General features: G+C 41.3%; 1 protein-coding gene across 8 annotated transcripts in view; it reads right to left on the bottom strand.

Moving 5' to 3' along the window:
* The window catches only part of Mtmr2 (myotubularin related protein 2), a 58,569-nt gene extending 36,838 nt beyond the window's left edge, over positions 1-21,731 (bottom strand). For 2 of the 8 annotated variants that reach the window (XM_076575655.1, XM_076575652.1), the window contains exons 1-2: positions 21,428-21,568; positions 13,867-13,937 (exon numbers count right to left, since the gene is read on the bottom strand). Coding sequence is in view for 1 of the 8 variants with exons in the window: in XM_006992797.4 (XP_006992859.1) it covers positions 21,428-21,507 (80 nt within the window). In the remaining 7 variants the exon portion in view is untranslated. Of the gene's footprint in view, positions 1-8,793; positions 9,077-13,866; positions 13,938-16,944; positions 17,084-21,427 lie in introns of those variants that run through there. The other 6 variants (XM_076575650.1, XM_042280366.2, XM_006992797.4 and 3 more) reach the window with 6 other exon arrangements.

The raw sequence follows: 21,731 nt of genomic DNA, 5'->3' as shown, positions 1-21,731 counted from the left end.
GTGAGTTCGAGGCCAGCCTGGGCTACCAAGTGAGTTTCAGGAAAGGCACAAAGCTACACAGAGAAAACCTGTCTCAAAAAACCAAAATATAAATAAATAAATAAATAAATAAATAAATAGTTAAAAAGTCTAAATTTATTTCACTATATTTTCTTGAAATGCTTCCTATCTTAGAACTGTGACAATATTGATTAATTATTTTAGCTTTAAAATAAACAATTCTATCTTAAGCCTGTCTATAACAACAACTACATAACAAATAAACAAAATATTAAATCACTGCATAAACAAACAAAATAACTGTTATTTTGTATTATCTAGTTCTATAACATAAAAAAAGAAAAACTGATTGGCTGAAAATGTCCCTCTTGTTTGCAGCCAGCTTCTGACTAATTTAACACTGTTTTCCTTGGCAGGTGAAATAAAGCTTAAGACCACTGTGTAACTGATATTCATTTTTACTACTCCATGGAAGAGTCCCTTTTCTCTCCCTTCACATGCTGTGATGAGAGCCTGAGCAGACAGACTCCACTTAGCTCCCTTGTGGCTAGGAAGACCACAAGAGACAACTCTGGTCACTGTGAGTAGAGACGAGATGGGAAGTCTGCTGATGGCAATGAGATCTTTTCTTACTAACAGGGAATATGGAATATACAGTTCTTCACTTTCTCTTGCCTGAAGTGAAAATATCCGTCTTGGAAGTACAGCAGTCATTCTGTAAATAGGGGAACTACAAAAAGTCTACCAGGACAGAGGGTGGGTCCTTAGGGCTTCACAAAACAGCTGGACAGCTGCAGCCATCCCATAGCCCAGGAATTCATGTCACATAGAATAAATAAACCTCAATTTCTAAAATTACTGCAATAGGGTTTTCTGTTCTATACAATTAAATAAAACTAATACAGCAACCTCAAAGTCTATTTGAGAAAGTTCAAATACATATAGGACTATCTCACAACCTTCTGCAAGAATAGGGATAATAACTCTTTTTTTTTTTTTTTTCTTGGTTTTTCGAGACAGGGTTTCTCTGTGTAGCTTTGCGCCTTTCCTGGATCTCGCTCTGTAGACCAGGCTGGCCTCGAACTCACAGAGATCCACCTGGCTCTGCCTCCCGAGTGCTGGGATTAAAGGCGTGCGCCACCACCACCCGGCTGGGATAATAACTCTTAAAAGCAATTAAAATACAATTAAAAATTATATTTCTAATATTGACAGAACAATGTAGCACGTAGCACCAAGGAACCAAATAACTGTTAGAAGCAAAGAGAAAAATAAATAAGAGAAATCAACAAACAATTTGCAGTCTCAGATTTTAAAATCTGGGCTTTCAGGCAAAAACGAGCTGGCCAACCTTTAAGTTCTCTTCTCAGACAAGATGAAACTGGGGGGCACAAGGGTGTGGATGTGTCACAACACTCTTCCTGTGATTACACCAGGAACACACTGGCAGGGCTGCCAAAAGCTGCTATCCATATCCAGTGCTGCCGGTGTGTGTGTGTGTGTGTGTGTGTGTGTGTGTGTGTGTGTGTGTGTGTGTGTGTGTGGTGTCTTCTCAGACTAAGGGGCCACAAGATGAAACTGGGGGGCACAAGGGTGTGGATGTGTCACAACACTCTTCCTGTGATTACACCAGGAACACACTGGCAGGGCTGCCAAAAGCTGCTATCCATATCCAGTGCTGCCGGTGTGTGTGTGTGTGTGTGTGTGTGTGTGTGTGTGTGTGTGTGTGTGTGTGTGTGTGTGTGTGTGTGGTGTCTTCTCAGACTAAGGGGCCACAGCACAGAAGCACAGCTCTGCTTCAGGACCTTTTTTTCCTTCTCACATATTAGTGTATGCATGCTCTGGTCACCATGGCTACTAATACAACACATTTAATTTCTACTTTTTTTCTTTCCATTTCTCCATAATTCATCTTCATGTCACGATCTGTTTTACCAATTGTTCCATAAGCCCAAACCTCATGCCACCCCACACAGGCTATTTCTTTAGCTCAGTCCATTTATTAACAGTCTACCTTTCCTATCAGACTCAGGGAAAAAAATCTAGGTTTTCCAAGAAGTTCCCAGCCTTCCAGCTGGAACTGAACTCTCTGTTTTTTTCCACAGTCTTGAACTTCACTTAACCACTTTCCTCATAACTGGAGAGCCTGAGCTACAGGGCCACCTCCCCTGTAAATTATAAACTGCCAGAAAATAAGAACCTTGTAACTGGCAAGACACTAGATCTCAGGGCAAATTGTGCAGTCTGCTAACATCATTTATCAACAATACCACACTGGTCCTCAGGTTTCCTAGGCACACACTCTTCATGAGTCAACCCCACATCCCTGTCACTCTTGCTATGCTGGGCTTCTATTTCTGGTCATCTCTTAGTTACATGTGTTTGTTACCATATTACTCCATTTCATCCACACACTTTCTCTGTCTAGGACGTTCTCCTCAATATTTATGCTGAAATATTTACCCCACAGAGTATACACCCCTGGCATATATAGCAGAATTCTCGAAGTCTCGACTCAACCTTAGCTGACACCTCCCAGGAATCTACTTCCCCCAGCTCCTTGAATCAGAGCAGCTTTTTTTTTCTTCACATCTAATAAAGGCCAAAGAAACTCATCATTCTTCTAGTTCAGTTCCCATGTTTCTATAGTAGTGTACTTTCCCATCTTCACATAGAAAACTTATGAGATAAATGACATTTTATACAACATGTAATCCCTCCTTGTTAATTAATCATGCCTCACACACAAAGGGTTTTTCCTGGTCACCTGGTCCTTTCCTATTTCTTTCTATTCCTTTTGTGGCAATTTTACTATCCATCAGGATATATGCCCATCCACATTCCCAGGTCATCAATGTGAACCTTATTGGTTCTACAACAACTCTGCCTCTATAATCTTTAACCTAAGGGACATTTCCAACAGTCTTGCTTTCCTACTTGCCTTTTAGCTAGTCTTCAGCCCGTACAGACCCCACCCCTCAACCCTTCCATTTTTCCTGATCCATTGCTCTCCTTTGCCTGCTTCACGTCCCCTTCCTATCCAACCTGAACTCAAGAGCATCAAATGTTATATTTTGTCTTTGCAAACCCTCAATGTCCTCTTGTATCTTGCAGCTGCTATGTTAACCCCTAACTTTACACTTTCACAGGCTTACAGCTCCTGTGAGGCAATCGGTTAGCACACGATATAAACTACACTTTCACAGGCTTCTTAAAGCTTAACTGTCAATGAAAGCTATCTTGAAGTTGAGTCCACTTAAGGCTCAGCTAGAACCACGGCAGCACCCAGAAAGAAGTCTATTTCCCAAGTGACTTCTGAAAACCATGACTATCTTTTCTCCATTTCTGTTTTACAAACTGTTCTACAAGTTAGGGTTTCTTTCTTTTCTCTTCTCCCCCCCCCCCCCCAAGACAGGGTTTCTCTGTGTAGCTTTGCGCCTTTCCTGGAACTCACTCTGTAGCCCAGGCTGGCCTCGAACTCACAGAGATCCGCCTAGCTCTGCCTCCCAAGTGTTGGGATTAAAGGCATGCGCCACCACCGCCCAGCTCAAGTTAGGGTTTCTAGTGCTGTTATAAAACACCATGAGCAAAACAAACGAGTTGGAAAGAGTTCATTTCATTTTACAACTTTCAGGTCACATTCTATCACTGAGGGAAGTCAGGATAGGAATTCAAAGCAAGAAACTGGAGGCAGGAGCTGATGCAGAGACCATGGAGGAGTGCTGCTTACTGGCTTGCTCCCCATGGCTTGTTCAGCCTGCTTTCTTACAGAACCCAGGACCACCTGCCCAGGAATGGCACCACCCACAGTGAGTTAGACCCTCCCATATCTATTATCACTCAAGAAAATGCCCCATAGTCTTACACACAGGCAAATCTAGTCGGGACATTTTCCCAAAATGAGTTCCCCTCTTCCCAGTGACTCCCAGCCTGTGCCAAGCAGATGTAAACTAGCTAGAACACCAACTTCATCTAATCATTCTAAAGTCCTGTAGACCCATTTCCATATTATCTGGACAGGTTACTTCAGTGAAATGTTCTTAGTCTTAATTCAACACCCCATCCTTAGACTACTGCAAATTACATGTCTATTTTCCATTTGTCCAACAGGATATTATAAATTGGCAAAATGTAGAGAAACTACAACTCAAACACTCCTGAATGGAAGGCAAAATGGAGCAGCCACTTTTGATGGACAAATGAGACTAACTCTACATGATGGTTAGTTCTGTCAAGTAGCCAAAATTTAGAATCACTTGAGCAGAGAGGCTCAGGTAAGGAACTGTCTAGATTAGGCTAGCCTATGAACATGTCTATGGAGGGATGTCTTAACTGTTAACTGATGGAGGTAGTACCATTCCCTAGGCTGGGTTCTGAACTGTGTAAGAGTGAAGAAGTTCTTCAGACAGCTTGGGTGCATTTGTTTCTATCTTAACTGAGGACATGATGTGACCAGCTGCTCTTCAGTTTCTCCTTAACTTACCCTCAATAATAGACTGTAACCTGGAATTGTAAGTCAAATAAACCTTTCCTCCCTAAGTTGCTTTTGGGCAGGGTATATTATCACAGCAAAAGAAATGAAACTAAGACACACTATCACCTAGAAACTCCACTCCTAATTATAGACCTAAAATAAATGAAAATATGCCCTCACAAGACACATAAACAGATACAAACATATACATAAATGTGTACAGCATCATTATTACAGCAATAGCAATAGCAAAAAGGTAGAAACAAACCATGTCATTCTCTGGCTTAAATCCTTTTATGAGGCAATTGTGGAGCTAATTTTGGGACTAGGGAAACTGAAGCAGGATTATCACAGTCCTGAGGCAACCTGGGCAACACAATGATCTCTTATCCCCAAAACAGCAAAAAGCAGCAACAAAGCCCTCCAATCTTACCACAGATTCCTCACTGCATGACCTAATTAATCTCGGACTTCTCCAGCTTCCCAGTGGGTATCCATCTCCCCGTGTCCAATAAACAAGCCTTCCCTATGACCCTTAAATGAACCAGACTTCTTCTGGCAGCATGGTTCCCCCAGGCACTTTCTTCAATTTCAGCTCTCAACTAAAACATCACCTATTGTGGGATGTTTATACACTGTGTGAAGCTGTATTGTTGTGACTGGTATAGTAAAAAGCTGAACAGCCAACAGCTAGACAGGAGGTATAGGTGGGATTTCTAGGGAGAGGAAGAATCTAGGCAGGTGGGAGATGCCAGGAGACATGGAGAGGAAAGAGGAGGTACATGATGAAAGAGAGGTAATGCCATGTGCTAGAACATAGATTAATATAAATAGGTTAATTTAAGTTATAAGAGCTATAGGGCGGGCTGGAGAAATGGCTCAGTGGTTAAGAGCACTGGTTGCTCTTCCAGAGGTCCTGAGTTCAATTCCCAGCAACCACATGGTGGCTCAAAACCATTTACAATGGGATCTGATGCCCTCTTCTGTCAAGAAGATATGCAGGAAGACAGAACACTCACACACATAAATAAATAAATAAATCTTAAAAAAAAGAAAAAAAACAAGAGAGCTATAGGTCAAGTTTTCATAATTAATAAGAAGTCTACGTGTCATTATTTGGGAGCTGGCTGGCAGAACAGAAAAGGATTCATTACATATCACACCCAAAGTGGGGCCACGTATATTCACTTAAGGCTAAGAAAGCTTAAAAAAAAAAAAAAAAAAAAGTTTGGAACATGGAGTCAAAAGCAGCTTCCTAGTGACTGCATAGGCTTGGTATACAAGATGCTCGGCTCTGTTAAGAGGCCCTGCTATGCAGCAGAGTACATGAGCAGGCCAGCACTGGGCACAGACTCCTGCTTCAGACAGACACAATATATAAAATAAAAAAAAAATGTACTTAGATGCTAAAGAAAGAAAAAATGGGTATAAACAGGCATAGAAAAATAAATACTTTAAAAATAATAGTCTTTTTATGATCTGCTTTGTCTTTTTTTAATTTTTATTTTATTTTACAATACAATTCAGTTCTACATATCAGCCACGGATTCCCTCGTTCTCCCCCCCTCCCGACCCCTTCCCTCTCCCCCAGCTTACCTCTCATTCCCACCTCCTCCAGGGCAAAGCCTCCCCCAAGGACTAAGATCAACCTGGTAGACTCAGTCCAGGCAGGTCCAGTCCCCTCCTCCCAGGCCAAGCCAAGCAACCCTGCATAAGCCCCAGGTTTCAAACAACCAACTCATGCCATGATCACAGGACCCAGTCCCACTGCCTGGATGCCTCCCAAACAGATCAAGCCAATCAACTGAAAAATAATAAAGTCTTTAAAGAGAGAGTGAAGTAATATTTTTAAAAAGCCATGTAAAGATGGGAAATACTCAGGGCATCTGGATCCTGTATAGCGCTTTGTTAACTTCGAATTTTTTGAATGCTAATGAACAGAGAGGTGCAGCTGCTGAGAGACACTGGATTGTAGAACGGGCTCATTAATTAAATCAGTATATATACTTTAGAGATGTCTTGACTTCAAATTGGAAGTCGGACAATGTGTTGCACTGGGGGAGAAGTTGTTTCCACAGGAAACAAAAAGCTATGGATTCCTACAAAGTTAGTCGAGATCAGATTTAACAGAAGGAGACCTCCTGAGGATCTCAGCTACAGACATGAAGGGAAAAGCCAAGAAAGACTATAAAACGGATGATATATAAGCTGATACTTTAACATGGGAACAGCTCTGAGACAGATAAGACATGATAAATCTTTTTTTTTTTTTTTTTTTTTTTGGTTTTTCGAGACAGGGTTTCTCTGCGTAGCTTTGCGCCTTTCCTGGAGCTCACTTGGTAGCCCAGGCTGGCCTCGAACTCACAGAGATCCGCCTGCCTCTGCCTCCCAAGTGCTGGGATTAAAGGCGTGCGCCACCACGCCCGGCTCAACATGATAAATCTTGATGGCTACAGAATAAGCTTCATGACTTACTTCACATGGTATGGAGAGTCAAGCATGTTATGTCATGACAGAAACATAAACAGCACAATTACACTTTACATTATTTACGTAGACATCTTTTCCTATGAGAAATAACACCTCACGACAACACTACAATTTTACTCTACTGTATTAGATTCCGACTATTACCCCATAAGAAGACCACAAACAGCTGAGGTGCAACTTAATGGTTATGTGCTGGCCTGGTATAGAAGCAAGACCCCTGGGCTCAATGCCCACCACAAATGCATTTATCTAAATCTTCAGCATTACTCTAAAAAATGGAAGCCAATCTAAGATTCTCTTCTCTTTCTATCCCAAATTATATTCTTAATTCCTACATAAGAAGAATAAAGCTGGTATTATCTGAATGCTAATTTCTGGTTTCAGAAAAGAACAAGTCCATGCATCCATCGCACATACCTCTGAAAGAACAGAACGTAAATATACAGAAAAGGAGGGCAGAGAACAGCAAGAGCACTCAGTCTCCATCCCCAGCCATCCCCCACTCTCTGCCAGAGGCAGTCCTTCATCCAGCACAAGAACCAGCCAGAACCAGTCATCTGACTCAGTCACGCTCACACCTGCTCATCTGTGGTACCAGTGCCCTTCTCCTTTGTTGTCAGAACTTCTACCACCACAAAGTGCAGTACTGATGTGAACAGTGGACAGCCAGGTAGAGGTAGTAGACAGGAATTACTCTGTCCTTTTCAAAACAGTATCAAAACATAACATAGAGAACCTTCTACTCGCCTGGGGTTCCTTTGACTTGGGAGCCCCTGTCTCCCAACTACACATATTTCAGAAGTGATTAGGATGCCAACCGGCAAATTAAGAAAATCTCTCCTAAACAAATGAACGCTGGTATTTCTGAGTACCTATGAAAGTACTGAGACAACATTACCATACTTACAAGCATTCTTTGTTAATGCTGCTAAAGAAAACAATAATGTCTGCAGACAGCAGGGTGCACACACCACCTCAAACATCCTTATACCTCACCTCAGCTTCCCAGAAAGATGGAGTCTGAGGAATTCCACCTCTAACTGCAAGGTCAGCTAACTGCCTTCCTGCTCTCTCCTTCTTCCTCTCTACTTGAGGGGCAGGAACTTCTTAAATCTCTTTTCCTTCGCTTTTCCTTGTTTTTTGCCACATAACCAACATAAGCTGTTGTGTCTCATGTATTGTAGAAAGTAGGTTCGCTGTCTTAGAGACTGGCAGGCTAACAAAGGTGCCTAGTTTGATAGACGAGCATCTTATCATAGCCCAATGTGAGAATGAAGGTTCATAAAAGATGTGAAGGAAACAAGGAAAACCCAGAATACAGACAGAATCCAGTGAAACATGAGGTTTTCATCAAAGAATCTTGGTTTCACCACCTGACAAATAAATTCAATCAACTTAATCTAAGCTCTTTCTTTATCCACACAATACAATGTTGATACTAAATAAAAGTAGTCTTTAATATTGAACTAGTAGAAAGCGCTCTCTGCACAACTTTCAGTCCATTCTAAAAGGCTGACCCAAGCTTCAATCACAAAGCCAAGTCTACCACCAGTGTTCTGTAATGAAAACAGCAGTAAAGACTGTCTCTGACACACTAGCTTGCTGGATTGTTAGCAAAATCATCACTACTTCCTTGTCACTTGGTAGCACTCAGCAATAATAAACAGAAAATAAAATCCAAGCATTAACAGATTCCTGCCCCTGATTCCTCCTTACTATTCCTAAAGTCAATAAAACACTTCCTGTAAAGTGAAAATTAGATACTAGAAATGTAACTAGCATCACACATGTTTAACTCAACAGCACAGAAAGTTATTCACGTCACCCACCTGCTTCTCACACTCCTCGTAAACAAGTCTCAAGAGTAGGATCGGCCATGTTCCTTCCACTCCCAGGCTCAGCTGACCACAGTTGTTACAGCAAGATCTAAACCACTTGCCTTGTTTAAACAGCTTCTCTCACTGCCAATTAAATGTGTTGAGTACCCCATGAAAAGAAGAGGTACGTTCAGAGTGTTTTCTTGTTATTAATGCTGTCGCCCACGAATATTAAAGAATTTGTTTTGTATTCTGATTGGAAGAAAGCTTTTCTAGGAATGCAAATTTTGCTCTCAACACTCAAACAATGGACTGTAGTGTCCTCCCTAAGCACTGTATGTGCTTGCGCTTGTTAGTCATTTTGTTGAAAATTTTACTTAAATAATAAAAGGCCTGCAGTGTGCTTTGTAACACAAAAAACTTACTGTCAAAATATCTGTCTCCAAAACAGAAAACAACTTCACAAGAACACAGTAATGTGCACTTTAAGTCAGTTTTTAAATGCTATGCCAGCTCTGCGTGTTTAAATGTAACAAAAATGTAACCAATCTACAGGACAAGAGAGGTGTCAGAAACTATGTTTTATCACAATGCCTGACAGAAATGAGTCTTCATTCAGAGAGCTAAGTGGACCTGAGCTCTGACAGCCTTGGCTGGTGCCGGTTGGCACTTTGGAAAATTCCAGGTAAGAACAGGTCATCCAGGACACACAGTTACATTGGTATCATTTTATTTCCAGATCAACTCAGTGCATATAATCTGTTGTTAATTCCAACATAAATCTGAACAACCAATTTATACTTGTTTTCTCCACAGTATGATTTAACAGAACTGGTAACCACCAAAGCACTGTAATCAGAGTGAGGCCAGCAGCAGGGGCTGAGCACCAGCACCGACCCAGGCAGCCACAGCAGTCCGACAATAACTCCTCCAAATCTATTTTATTAAAAACTGCCGACTTGTATTCAGAGAGCAGCTTAAATGGGTACTTAAGTGGACTACAAGTAGCCTACAGGAAAAATCCCTTACACATCAGTTAGCGGAGAGAAAGAGGCTAAACTGAATTTTTCTTCGGATTAGAACTCATTACCTGAAGTCTGAACTGGTAGTCAGCTTAGTCAGTAAAGCTCTGGTCTGGGCAACACTGAGCTCAGCAAGCACAGAAAGCATGCACATTGAGACTCTTTTTACATTTACTTGTGTTTGTGTTACTTGCATATGCGTCCATGCACCATATGTGTCTGCATGCCTCGTGCCTACAGAGGTCAGAAGAGGGTGCTGGATCCCCTGGAACTAGTTATGGATGGCTGAGAACTGCCTTGTAGGTGTGACAACTGAACCAGAGTCTTCTGCAAGAGCAACAAGTGCTCCTGACCTGAGTCACCTCTCCAGCCCCCATCTGTGCCTTAATAAATGACGGACTGTGTAATCTTCTCATGCTGCTTGCAAATGGGAATTCACTGCTTAGGCTATGCAGGTACTTTCCCAGGACAAGCAGCACTACTATTGCTGCACAAGTCACTGTCCTTCCAATTAGCTAACCTTCCACACAGACTTCAAAGTCTTGGGTAAAGATGAAGTGGAGTTGGGTTGTGTTTGCTTGTTTTCCCATCACTACGCCAAAGCACGAAGAAAGCATACACCACAGCCATCGTCTTCCCAGCCTGGAAAAGTTAACACCTTAGTTACCATTTCTGGATTCCTACCCGACAGTGGTGTGCATCCGTACTTCTGAACAGGTTCCCTATATACCAGGTTAAGTCATTACTTCTAGATTGCTCTTCTCATTTTTTCTCTATTCTGACAGGACCGAGGAATTACTTAATTTTTCAGAAGTAGTTTTAAATGAATAAAGGGAAAGAGAAGACCTAGATAAAATTGTAGTTAAGACTTAATGGGACAGATTGAGCCTGTCATCAACTTTCCAAAAAAAAAAAAAAATTTCCTTTAATCAGCAAAATGTACACCCCAAGAACTTTTACCACTTCTGCTCTATAATTTATATTGGGAGTAAAAACAGTAGAGCACTTACATGAAAATCCAAATTCTAGTTCCATCTTTTACTAAAGGGACACTGGATAATTTTGAGTCTGTTATCTATATCAAATCAGGGCTCTCTTGAGAAATCACAGACCACATAAGCAAAACAGCTTTGCAACTATAAAACTGACATCTGATTGCATACTCATTAGCTACTGTGATTACACTGAATAGATGAGTGAATATCATTTATTTGCTAATTGTTTTCTTTCGTGAATATCTGCAGAAAGAAGTCTTTTGACTTGAGTATTTTCTGTATTGAAGGTGACAGCCTGAACCAATCACCAAGACTCTCCTCCAATTTCTTTTCCATTGCTGTGAAAAAAACACCCGACAAACAACTTCAGGAAGAAAGAGTTTATTCCAGTGAAAGGTCAAGGGTGAAGTCCATCATGGCGGCAAAGTCACAGCAACAGGAGCGCGTGAGACAGCTGGTTACTCACATCCAGAGTCAAGAGGCAGAGATGTAAACACTAGAGCGCAGCTCACTTCCTGCGTTTTGTGTAGTCAAGGCTCTCTTGCCCACAGAGTGGTCCAACCTCTATGAAGATGGGCCTTCCCACACAGAATTACATAATCAAGATAACCCCCACAGGCATGTCAGGTGCCCATCTCCCAGGTGGTTCTAGAGCCTGTCAAGTAGACAACATCAACCATCACGGACTCTTACATATTGAAAGAAAAATTTAGGTTACTTGTGTAAAGATTACTTTAACAACATATGCTTAAATATTTAATAAAATCTGAGCACAAGAAATAAGAAACCGGTCAAGTGATCAATGTATTATTTTTCATTCTGATTTTAAACTAAATCAATGGCAAACATTTACAATTAAATAATAAGGCAACTCTGTAGGTAACAGTTACATTATAGCTGTGATATTCTAGTTTTCCAAACATTTCCCAGGTCATCCTAGAAATGTAGTGTCATTCTGAAGTATCTTTCAGCATATATGAAATTTCTTAAGTAAATTCCTTTGGAAGGGAATTAACACTACATAAAATCCTCTGTTTCTTTCTTTTTCTTTCATGATGCTGGGGACTGAACCTGTGAATACCAAGCACTGCTCTACCAATGAGCTACACTCCCAGACTAAGTCCCTCTTTGGAGATGATCTATTTGCAAATCTGAGCCTATGGTTACAAAACCAATGATAATGGAACCGGTATCTGTGAAGCCAAGGATAATAAGTGTGCAGAGATGAACAACTACTTATAAGAAGCACTTTGAGCCTGTGCAAGCCTCAACTTGGTCCCCCACACCACAAAAGTAAATTATTAACACCTGAAAAGCATCCTTTAACTAAGACATACCTCAAAACACTCAGAAATTGGGTAGTAACATTTTATAATCTAACTTTTTTGTACTTCCAACATTACAGGGTATTTTAAAAAAAAAAAACTGGGCTAACTTCAGTTTTGAATACAAGGTATAATTCAGGAACTGTAAGACACAATATAAAATATGTAAAATAATAAAATTAATTTAAAATGTATGGTTCAAAACATTCCTTCAGAGTTTTTAATAAATATCAATGTATTATAAATACACTGTTACCAGCTATTACAAATACAAGTTAATTACAGTGGTAAGATCTGTGGTTCCATACACAGTAAACTCAGTAACTCCTAACACTGTGCTTCACAGAGCCATGGGGAGAGAAACAATGAACAGAACTGCTCACAACACAGAGCCCACACCTCCCACTTACAGATGCTAAAAAAATGACATCAGGTCTTCACAAGTATACAACACTCAATCCAGACAGGAATATGAATGTCTGACATACAAAAAAGTGTTCTTTCTCCACCAAAACTATTACTCAATGATTTCAAAATCAATCAGCCATACATCTGGCTGAAGACTGAGAAACAGTGTGCAATCTTCAGGAAAATGATGTATCTGTGGCTTCTAGGTTTTTCCAGGTACAATGGTAAACTGGTTATGATGCTAACATGTGAGATGGAGGAGGGGCTTATAAACATGAAGCACAGTGAGGCTGTCTAGCCAAACAAAAAATACTACATGACCCATGAAGACTTTGAAGAAAAAACACTAACCTTTCCCAGCCTCCCAAAATTAACTGTATTTTTGGATAAATAAACTTCCCAATGTCTTTCCCTCATCTGCAAACTCTTGGAGCTGACTGAGACTCCAAAAAGCATCTGAACTGATGGTTCTCAAACTTCAGTACAGACTCTTGGACCTGTTCCCTCTAATTCAGAACGGGCTAGAAACTGCACACTAAATGTTCACAAGCACCACCTGAACTAGAATGTGCAGGTCTCCAGAGCATCTGAAAAGCACTGAGTGGTCCTGATGGATCTAACAGTACTATATATAGCTGTCACAGCACCAAGCTATCAAGAATTCTGAAACTAATTGGTAGAGAGCTTGCCTGGCATTTAAAAAGCCCAAAGTTTGATCCAAAGAATCCCATAAATCAAGTGCAATGATGCTCTCCTGTAGTCCTGGCACTCGGGAGGTAGAAGCTAGAGGATCAGAAGTCACGGTCACACTGAGCCCAGACTCTGTCTCAGGAGGAAAAAAATGCAGCATCTAGCATAGAATGAAAAGATATAGTGAATACTCAAGAGATCAGAGAGAGACAAAGAGATGAAAGGAGCAGTGGGAAAGGCAGGGAGAAGGCTTGCATCTAACTGTCCTCTTCATGACTAAGACATAAACCATGTATGTATCTGCTGCCAGAAACAAGGTCTCCACATAAATATAATTTGTACCCTTGTCATCCTCTTCTCTTATCAAACTTCAAAGTCCTAAGGAAGGAAAAGGAGGAAGTACACAGAAGCACCCCCATGCCCCAAACTCTAATGGAAAATTTCTGGGTGACTAAAACTTAATGACTGCTTTCCCCCAGGTAGAAGAAATCACAGGATGTTCTGGACTAGAACATGGGAGTGAGATTAAAGTTTGAAGTCACTGATTACTCATATGCACAAATTTCATTTGGGATAATACTGGATCCAAAGATAGTACTGGCAATATTACTTTCTGTCCATTTTTGTAATTTCCCATTCACTTACATTATAATTTTTGAGATCTTTTATCTTCACTTCTGATGATCTTCAAATGTCAATGGCTCTTAACACATTAACTGTAAACAAACACAAAGGAACTTAGGGGTTCAGACACTGAATGAGCCCTAGAGTTAAGTATTCTAAACGACTGTGCAAAGTCTGAGGGGCAGGGAAGGAGGGAAAAAGGCTTCACTTGCATAATTCATGTAATCTTCAAAAATAAAACTGTCCTTGCAAATGAAAACTATACAATCACCAGACATCTTGCTTTCTGTATGAAAAAGAAATGTTCAAAGCTAAAGAAAATTCTCAGTTCACTAACGTGCCTTTACACTTCTCCACATGGCCACATGGCAAGAAAGCACCTCTCCAACCAGTGTCAATCTGTGCAGGAACTGTCCTCTAACTGCAAAGCTGTCTGAACCCCAGGCACCTAGTCTTCAGGCACAATCATTTCTGTGTCACACGGACCCTGAAGTCAAACAGACTTGGTCTCCAAGGTCAATACGCTCTAATCTTCAGTTTTCTTTCTCTAACTCTAAAATGGAAACTTTAACTCGGTCTATCTTATACAGACTTATGTGAGAAAAGCACATCAGTAACTTAGTGTCCCAGTCAGCACACAGTAAGCCCAAAACAAACATTCAGGGCTATTGTTTATATTATGTTGTTTATTAACTCTATTAATTTGTTACTCTAAAAACTCACAAGAAAAGCAAAACTTACCCTGGATGTTTCTATTTTTGTTACCCCTTTGATATAATGAATGTTTTTCAATATTGGTAAAATAAGGTTTATTAACTTTATTTTTGACCTTTCACAGACAGGCATACCTTTCACAGACAGGTATCTTTACTTAGGTCAAGAAAATTACAGCTTGCCAGGCAGCAGTGGCACACACCTTTAATCCCAGCACTCAGGAGACAGAGTCAGACGATCTCTGAATTCGAGGCCAGCCTGGTCTACAGAGCAAGATCCAGGACAGGCTCCAAAACTACACAGAGAAACCCTGTCTAAAAACAAACAAAAAAAGAAAGAAAGAGAGAGAGAGGGAGGGAGGGAGGGAGGGAGGGAGGGAGGGAAAGAAAGGAAGGAAGGAAGGAAGGAAGGAAGGAAGGAAGGAAGGAAGGAAGGAAGGAAGGAAGGAAGGAAGGAAGGAAGGAAGGAAGGAAGGAAAAGAAAGAAAGAAAGAAAATTATGGCTCATAGTCATTGGCCCATCAATTATTGTCCTTTTTACAGAAGCACAAACTCAAGGTGACACGTACAACTGCTTGAACAACCACTCATTTGCTGCTATCAGGAACAGGAATTCTGCAGTGCCTGGTGTCATTGGAGGTTTTTACTCTTTTGGGTGGCTCACCACTCAGTTCACACCAAGGCTTACTCTTAATTATAAATGTCCGGCCTTAGCTTGGCTTTTTTTTTTTTTTTTTTTTTTGCCAGCTTTTCTTAAATTAGACTGTCCACCTTTGGCCTCAGGGGCTTTTATCTTTCTCTATTCTTGTATACCTTTTCTTTTCTTCTTACTCTGTGTCTGGCTGAGTAGCTGGGTGGCTGGCCCCTGGATCCTCCTCCTCTGGCTACTTCTACTTTTACTCCCAGAGTGCTCCTATTTTCTTCTATATATCCTCTCTCTGCCTGCCAGTCCGGCCTACCCTTTCTCCTGCCTCACCATTGACTGTTCAGTGCTTTATTAGCCCATCAGGAGTTTTAGACAAGCAAAGTAACATGGCTTCACAGAGTTAAACAAATGCAACACAAACAAAAGTAACACCTGAAAATAATATTCTACAACAGTCAGAGGCCATGCAAGAGGAACAGCAAGCAGTTCTGAACTCATGGAAAATGGCTCATTGGTCAGCATAACCACAGTGGGTGTGTCTCGGAGAGGCAGAGCCCTGGGGACTAGTTTCCTGAGGACCTTGTGCTGTTATTGAGCACAGCTCTGCTTATTTCCCTCACGGTCACCACATCCCTCATAATCTGTGAGTTGTATGAAAACTTTAAGGGGGTTTCTAGCCCTCACTGGGCACTGTCACTGGTATTTAAAATAACAGCGATTGACTTTTTCTAAACACTGCTGCTGGAACAGACTAATGAATCAACCACCACCCTTAGAATTCAGAGATCTAGATTGTTAGGTTAAGATGTTTTATCAATGCCTTTGATGCCATCTTCTGTTGTGACCACTGCCTTGCAACCAGAGGCATCTTCAGCTTCCATGAGCATGGAAGAAACATGCTTCTTGCTTTTAAATGGTTCATTTGTCTCAGGGAGAATCCAGTGCCTGTGAATTCTCTCCCTCCCTCCCTCCCTCCCTCCCTCCCTCCCTCCCTCCCTCCCTCCCTCCCTCCCTCCCTCCCTCCCTCCCTCCCTCTCTCTCTCTCTTCGGTTTTTCGAGACAGGGTTTCTCTGTGTAGCTTTGCGCTTTTCCTGAAACTCACTTTGTAGACCAGGCTGGCCTCGAACTCACAGAGATCCACCTGCCTCTGCCTCCCTCTCTTCTATTCTATTCCTTAAGTCAAAACCTCCAAGTTTTGCCTTAGCACAAGGCCTTAGAGCAGAGCCTACAGAACTTAATAGCCTAGACTGCCTTACAGCTAGCCATGGCAATAGGACCATGAAAGAGCCAACTAGACAGTGGCTTAAAAGCAACTTGTGAACCCCAAAGCATATCTTTTAAAGGGAAGAACTGTCCTCCACTTGCAAATGCAATGTCAGGCTCTAACTGCCATCCTGGCTCACACGGTAACATGAAGAATCTGTATCCTCGGCATTCAAATCCACTACCTCACAACTGCATTACTCTGTGGACTTTTATTGGAGAAAAGAAAATTTGTAGGATTGAATCACCATTAGTCCAGGTTTTCTGTTGTACTCTGCTGAATCTAAACCCAACTTTAGGTGTAACTCAATGGTACAGTACTTGCTTAACATGCATGAAGCCCTGGACTCCACCATGAGTATTTCAAAGCATAAATACCAATAAAAAACATAAAACCTGGGACCTAGGCAACAATTCAGTAGGTAAGGTGTATGCTGTGCAGGCATGAAGACCTGAGTTCGAATCCCCAGTACCCACAAAAAAAGCCAGGTGTAAGTATGCTTCTGTAACTCCAGTGCTGGACGTGGAGGTGGAGAAAGGTGGATGATGAGTGTAGAAGGTCTCACTGGCTGGCCACTCAAGGCAAAGCAGTCTGCTCCAGGTTCAGTAGGGAACCCTGTCTCAAAAATAAGACGGAGGACAAGAGGAAGACATCCAAAATCAACCTCCATCATCCATAGGCACAGACAAAAACAGTTGTACACTCACATGCACACAGAGACACAGACAAGCACAGCTGCACACACACAAAACCTAACCTTAATAAAAAATAAAAATAAAAAGTTCTAACATACCAGTTTTTGGATTCCATGGGAGTGTTATACAATAAAGTATATTTTTAAAGTTCATTTATATATATATATATATATATATATATATATATATATATATATATATTGAAAACCTAGTATCTGTTGTAATTCAATCTGGACTAAAAAGTACTCAAAGAGCTCAAGGTTATTCACAGCAGCAATAGTCTGTGAAAGAAAGTGGTTCCTACCATGGGTCGTGCGCACCCACAAGGAAGAGCTGTGTAGCTTGTTCACTGAGTGTCTCCAGTGATTAGCACACAGTTGTCTGTGTGTTAACAGAGCTACAGGTCAGGGCACTGAAATGACTGTTCCATTAGGAGAGCATCTTCCCCTCCAGTCTCTTGTACTCTGCGTATCCAGGACCTTCCAACATCATCACTTTTTAGAGCCCCATTTTTAACCTGACTTTCTGTAGGAATCAGTCTTATAAAATCATTACAGGTCCTTGATTAGCATCTCTTTAGGAGATTCAGCCATTTATTTAACCTAATTACATAGCACAAGGATACAAAGTACTTTCCCTAAAAATGGAAAATATTCCACAGTAGAATCTGGAGAATTTCCACTACTCAAAATCCTAAATCACATGCAATCTAAGGCTGTGGTGATTTTTAATACAATAGCATAATTTGGCAGCTTTCCAAAATAAACTTCCTGCCTTCTGGCCCTATGTGCCCTCCAGAGTTACTTCCTTCCCTTGGGTACAATTCAGGTTGCACTGGTTTGGTCTGTTTATGTTGTCACATAACTTCTCCATTATAATAATTTTATAAATTATTTTATTGTAATGCATTACATTAGGATCCCTATTTTTAGGAAAAGTCCTAGAGTCTATAGTTTTAACTTGTGTTATTCACAACAGAAAATAAACACTCAGAATATTTCCTTTAAAGATGAGATTTAATAAACAACAACAAAAAAAGTATAGAGGATCCAATCTCAGCCTCAGGACTGACTTTCATACTTTTGAATAGTAATCAGGCTTTTTAAAATCTTCATATTACATATTGGTAAGTTAATAATAATATTGGGCCTTACACAGAAATTAAAGTTCTTTTAGGGTCTAGAAATAATGAATTCCAAAATAACTTTTAGATTACCACTAGAATCAGTGCCAGTAATAACAAAGCCAAGGGGGCCACTGAACCAAATAGTCACTTTGTCCTGAAGCTGTAACTTCTAACACTAGTCCTGGCCAGCTGCCTCAGAAAACACACCAATGCAAATAGGTAAGAATGTGATTGTATATAAACCCATCACTACTGGAAAAACCTGGAAGCATTATTTCCTACCAACACAGCACTTCCTGGAAGTATTATTTCCTACAAACATATCACTTTCAAGTGACCTCGAAGTTAAAACTACAGATGAGATTTTGCAACAAAATATGCTTTAGGCATCCTGGAAACTCTTTACCACTTAAGACTATAATTAAAATTCACAGAAACAGTAACTCAGGATTCACTATTTTCAAATGATGATAATTTTAAGAAAGACATGCAATTTACAAAATGCAATTAAATTGAAGTGTAGGAGAGAGAGTGCACACCTGTAATCACAACATTCATGAGACTAAGGCAGAAGATTTTTTAGTTCAAGGCCAGACTGGGCTACACAGTGAGCCTTTCTAAGAAAGAAAAAAAAAATCAGTTGTGAATGGCCTTCAGCATGTGTACGTTCTCTTGTTAATGAAAGTCAAGCATAAATATGGGACATGGAACATGCATGCTAAATTATCAGCTAGAAAGTAACCGATAAAATCAAAATAACAAGAGACAAGCAAGTATTACCCAGAATAACTACAGCATAAGAATATATGATAAGGGAAAAAGACACACTAAAACGGTTGACATGAAAGTTAGACTAGGGAGTCAAAGTAATCAAGATTAAAAGATGACAAGGTGAGGAGGGCATGAGAAAGGACCGAGCCTAGAGAAGAGAATGCTATCAACAATGACCACACAGGGTGCTGCGTACTTCACATACAAGTAAGCTTAGGATAAACCTGAGGTTGCAACTGTTCAGTCACAACAGGAGAGAGAGTCCTTTTAATCCTCTGAATGAGGACAACAAACAAGACCAGTGTTGAACAAGTATCAACATTCCTTTGTTTCAATGTTCAGAGCACCTGCTAGACACCATGTCTTACCATCTGACCATACACAGAAAAAGCAGGCATCAAAGACACCTACTCAGACAGTGCAGTCCACAGTACACAGCCTGGAAGATGGAAACCAGATGTAAGTGGTAAACTAGTACAATACACTGCTGAAGGTCAGGTCTATCCGAGCCTCCACAACTGGCCTACAGTAGGGATTTATTTATATTTTATATTCCATAGAGTCCTACTTACACCAAGAATCAGAGCAAGACCAACAAAAATAAAATTATAGAAACAGCTGAATGACCAGTATGGTAAAGTTTGTCCCCAAACCCTAGGGAGGGAGCTACATGTGTGCAGAGTAGGCAAAAGCTGCCTAAAGAGGGCAAAGCAAGATCTACCACAGGCGCTGTTTACTACAGTTGTTAGGAACTATCTGAATAAGGGAAAAAAATGGTCTTTTAAAGTCAAACTATCAGATCTATGTTGACCCGGAAGGCAAAGTAAACCAGCACAGCTCTAAAACGACTCACACACTCCATCAAGACAACACACTTTTAGTAGGAAGTACAGGCTCAAAGCCTTTCAAGCAATTTCAACAGAGTACATCCTTTAAAAAAAAAAAAAAAAAAAAAAGGACCCTGAAGTGAATTATAGGGTTCACTGTCATATTTATATTCTTCCCAAAAAGGACAAAAATGTACTATCAATTAACTATTCAAGCAGAATATTTCAACCAAATTCATCTCATAATTGAAGCATTTGAGACCATCAGAAATGAGTGCTTTATCAACTTCAGTAATAAATTTGAAGTTTTTTGCTAAGCTGAGGAGATAGTTTCTCTATTTTCCAACAAATACAAAGTAATAATTTTTGCATAATTTTCCTTGTAGCTAAGCTCAACAGAAATTTAAGTCAGAGCTGATGAGATGGCTCAGCAGTTGTGAGCACTTGCTACTCTTGCAGAAGACCAGGGTTCAGTTCCCAGAACCCACATGAGGGACACATCTGCCTGTCCCTCCAGCTTAAGGGAATCTGATACTCCCTTCTGACCTCCTGGGCTCCAGTGTACATGTAGTACACATAAATGTGTATGCAAGCATATACACATTAAAAAAATTAAACAGTACTCAACTTATCAATCTACTGGGTGAGAGAAACTGTGATACATTAAGCAGTATTAAAGGTTATTTTGTACAGTATATGAAAACAAATTCATAAGATAATTTATTTGCGCTCTGAATTAAAAACAAAAAATAAAGAACAACTTTAGAGTGACAGGACAGAAAATAGCTGAGCTACCATAGTCAAGCATTCATACTTTGTAGTACTTGGTACTTTGTAGACTAAAAAAACTTGAAATAAAATACACTAGTAGAAATAACATAGTCTGTCCTGCCTGTACATGAGAATCACCTGTGACTGTTTGCCTACATTAAAATTAAGCTAACAAGTTTCTATGATGAAGCTATTCTCTACAGTTAATTAAAGATTGTCCCAAACAGACACCACATACAATGTACATTATGTTGGTAAATGTCACTGATGTTTAAGCTAAGAAACTGGCTCCGTGAGGCTTCGTCCCCGCCCCATTTTAAAACTAAGCATGCTTGTCTCCGAGTGTCCCTATAGCCCACTTGTCTGTTGATGTGCTGGCCCCCAAACTCTGTGACAAGGAGGGCAGAGGAGTGAAACGAAGTGTCATGTCCTTGACAACACAACTCCAGTTAAAGTAAAAACGCTGTGTCCTTAAACACAGCTGGAGCAACCTCCACGAGCGGTAAGTGAGCAGGAATAAGAAGGGCAGAGGCCATCAAGAAACTGCATTTTCACCTCTCACACCGCGGGCCCCGCGGAGGAAGCATGGCTCAGCGGGACTCTCCATCCCCGAGCCCGCTGCCCGTGGCTTCTCCTGTCCTCAAGCCTCTCCATCCCCGCCCAGCTCGGCCCTTCCCATCCCTGCCGCAGCCCTTGCCTCTCCTCCCGCACGCCCCGGCCTCTCCACCCGCACGACCCCGGCCTCCGTCCCAGCACGCTCCGGCCTCACCTGGACAGTGAGTCCTCACTGGGCGGCCGTGCCGCCGGGGGCTGCGCGCCGAGACTCTCGCAGCTCGAGCTCTTCTCCATGGCGCGAGAACAGGAGGCCGCTGCACCCTCTGCGGCCGCCGGCGAGAGATGCGGACGGAGGAGCGCACGGGGCCGCAGCCGCTGTCAGCCCCGCACCAGCCCGAGTGCGAGACCGGAAGCGGCCATGTTCCCCCAGCCTGCACCGCGCGCGGGGGCTGCTGGGAGCCGGGACCCCTGGCCCGGCAAAGCTGGGTGCTGCGCCTGCGCCCTGGCCGCCCAGCCCC

The sequence above is a fragment of the Peromyscus maniculatus genome, chromosome 7 (genome assembly GCF_049852395.1).
Source record: "Peromyscus maniculatus bairdii isolate BWxNUB_F1_BW_parent chromosome 7, HU_Pman_BW_mat_3.1, whole genome shotgun sequence".
Classification (NCBI taxonomy): Eukaryota; Metazoa; Chordata; class Mammalia; order Rodentia; family Cricetidae; genus Peromyscus; species Peromyscus maniculatus.
Note: the sequence above shows the minus strand (reverse complement) of the source record. Positions and strands in the feature narration are given on the sequence as shown.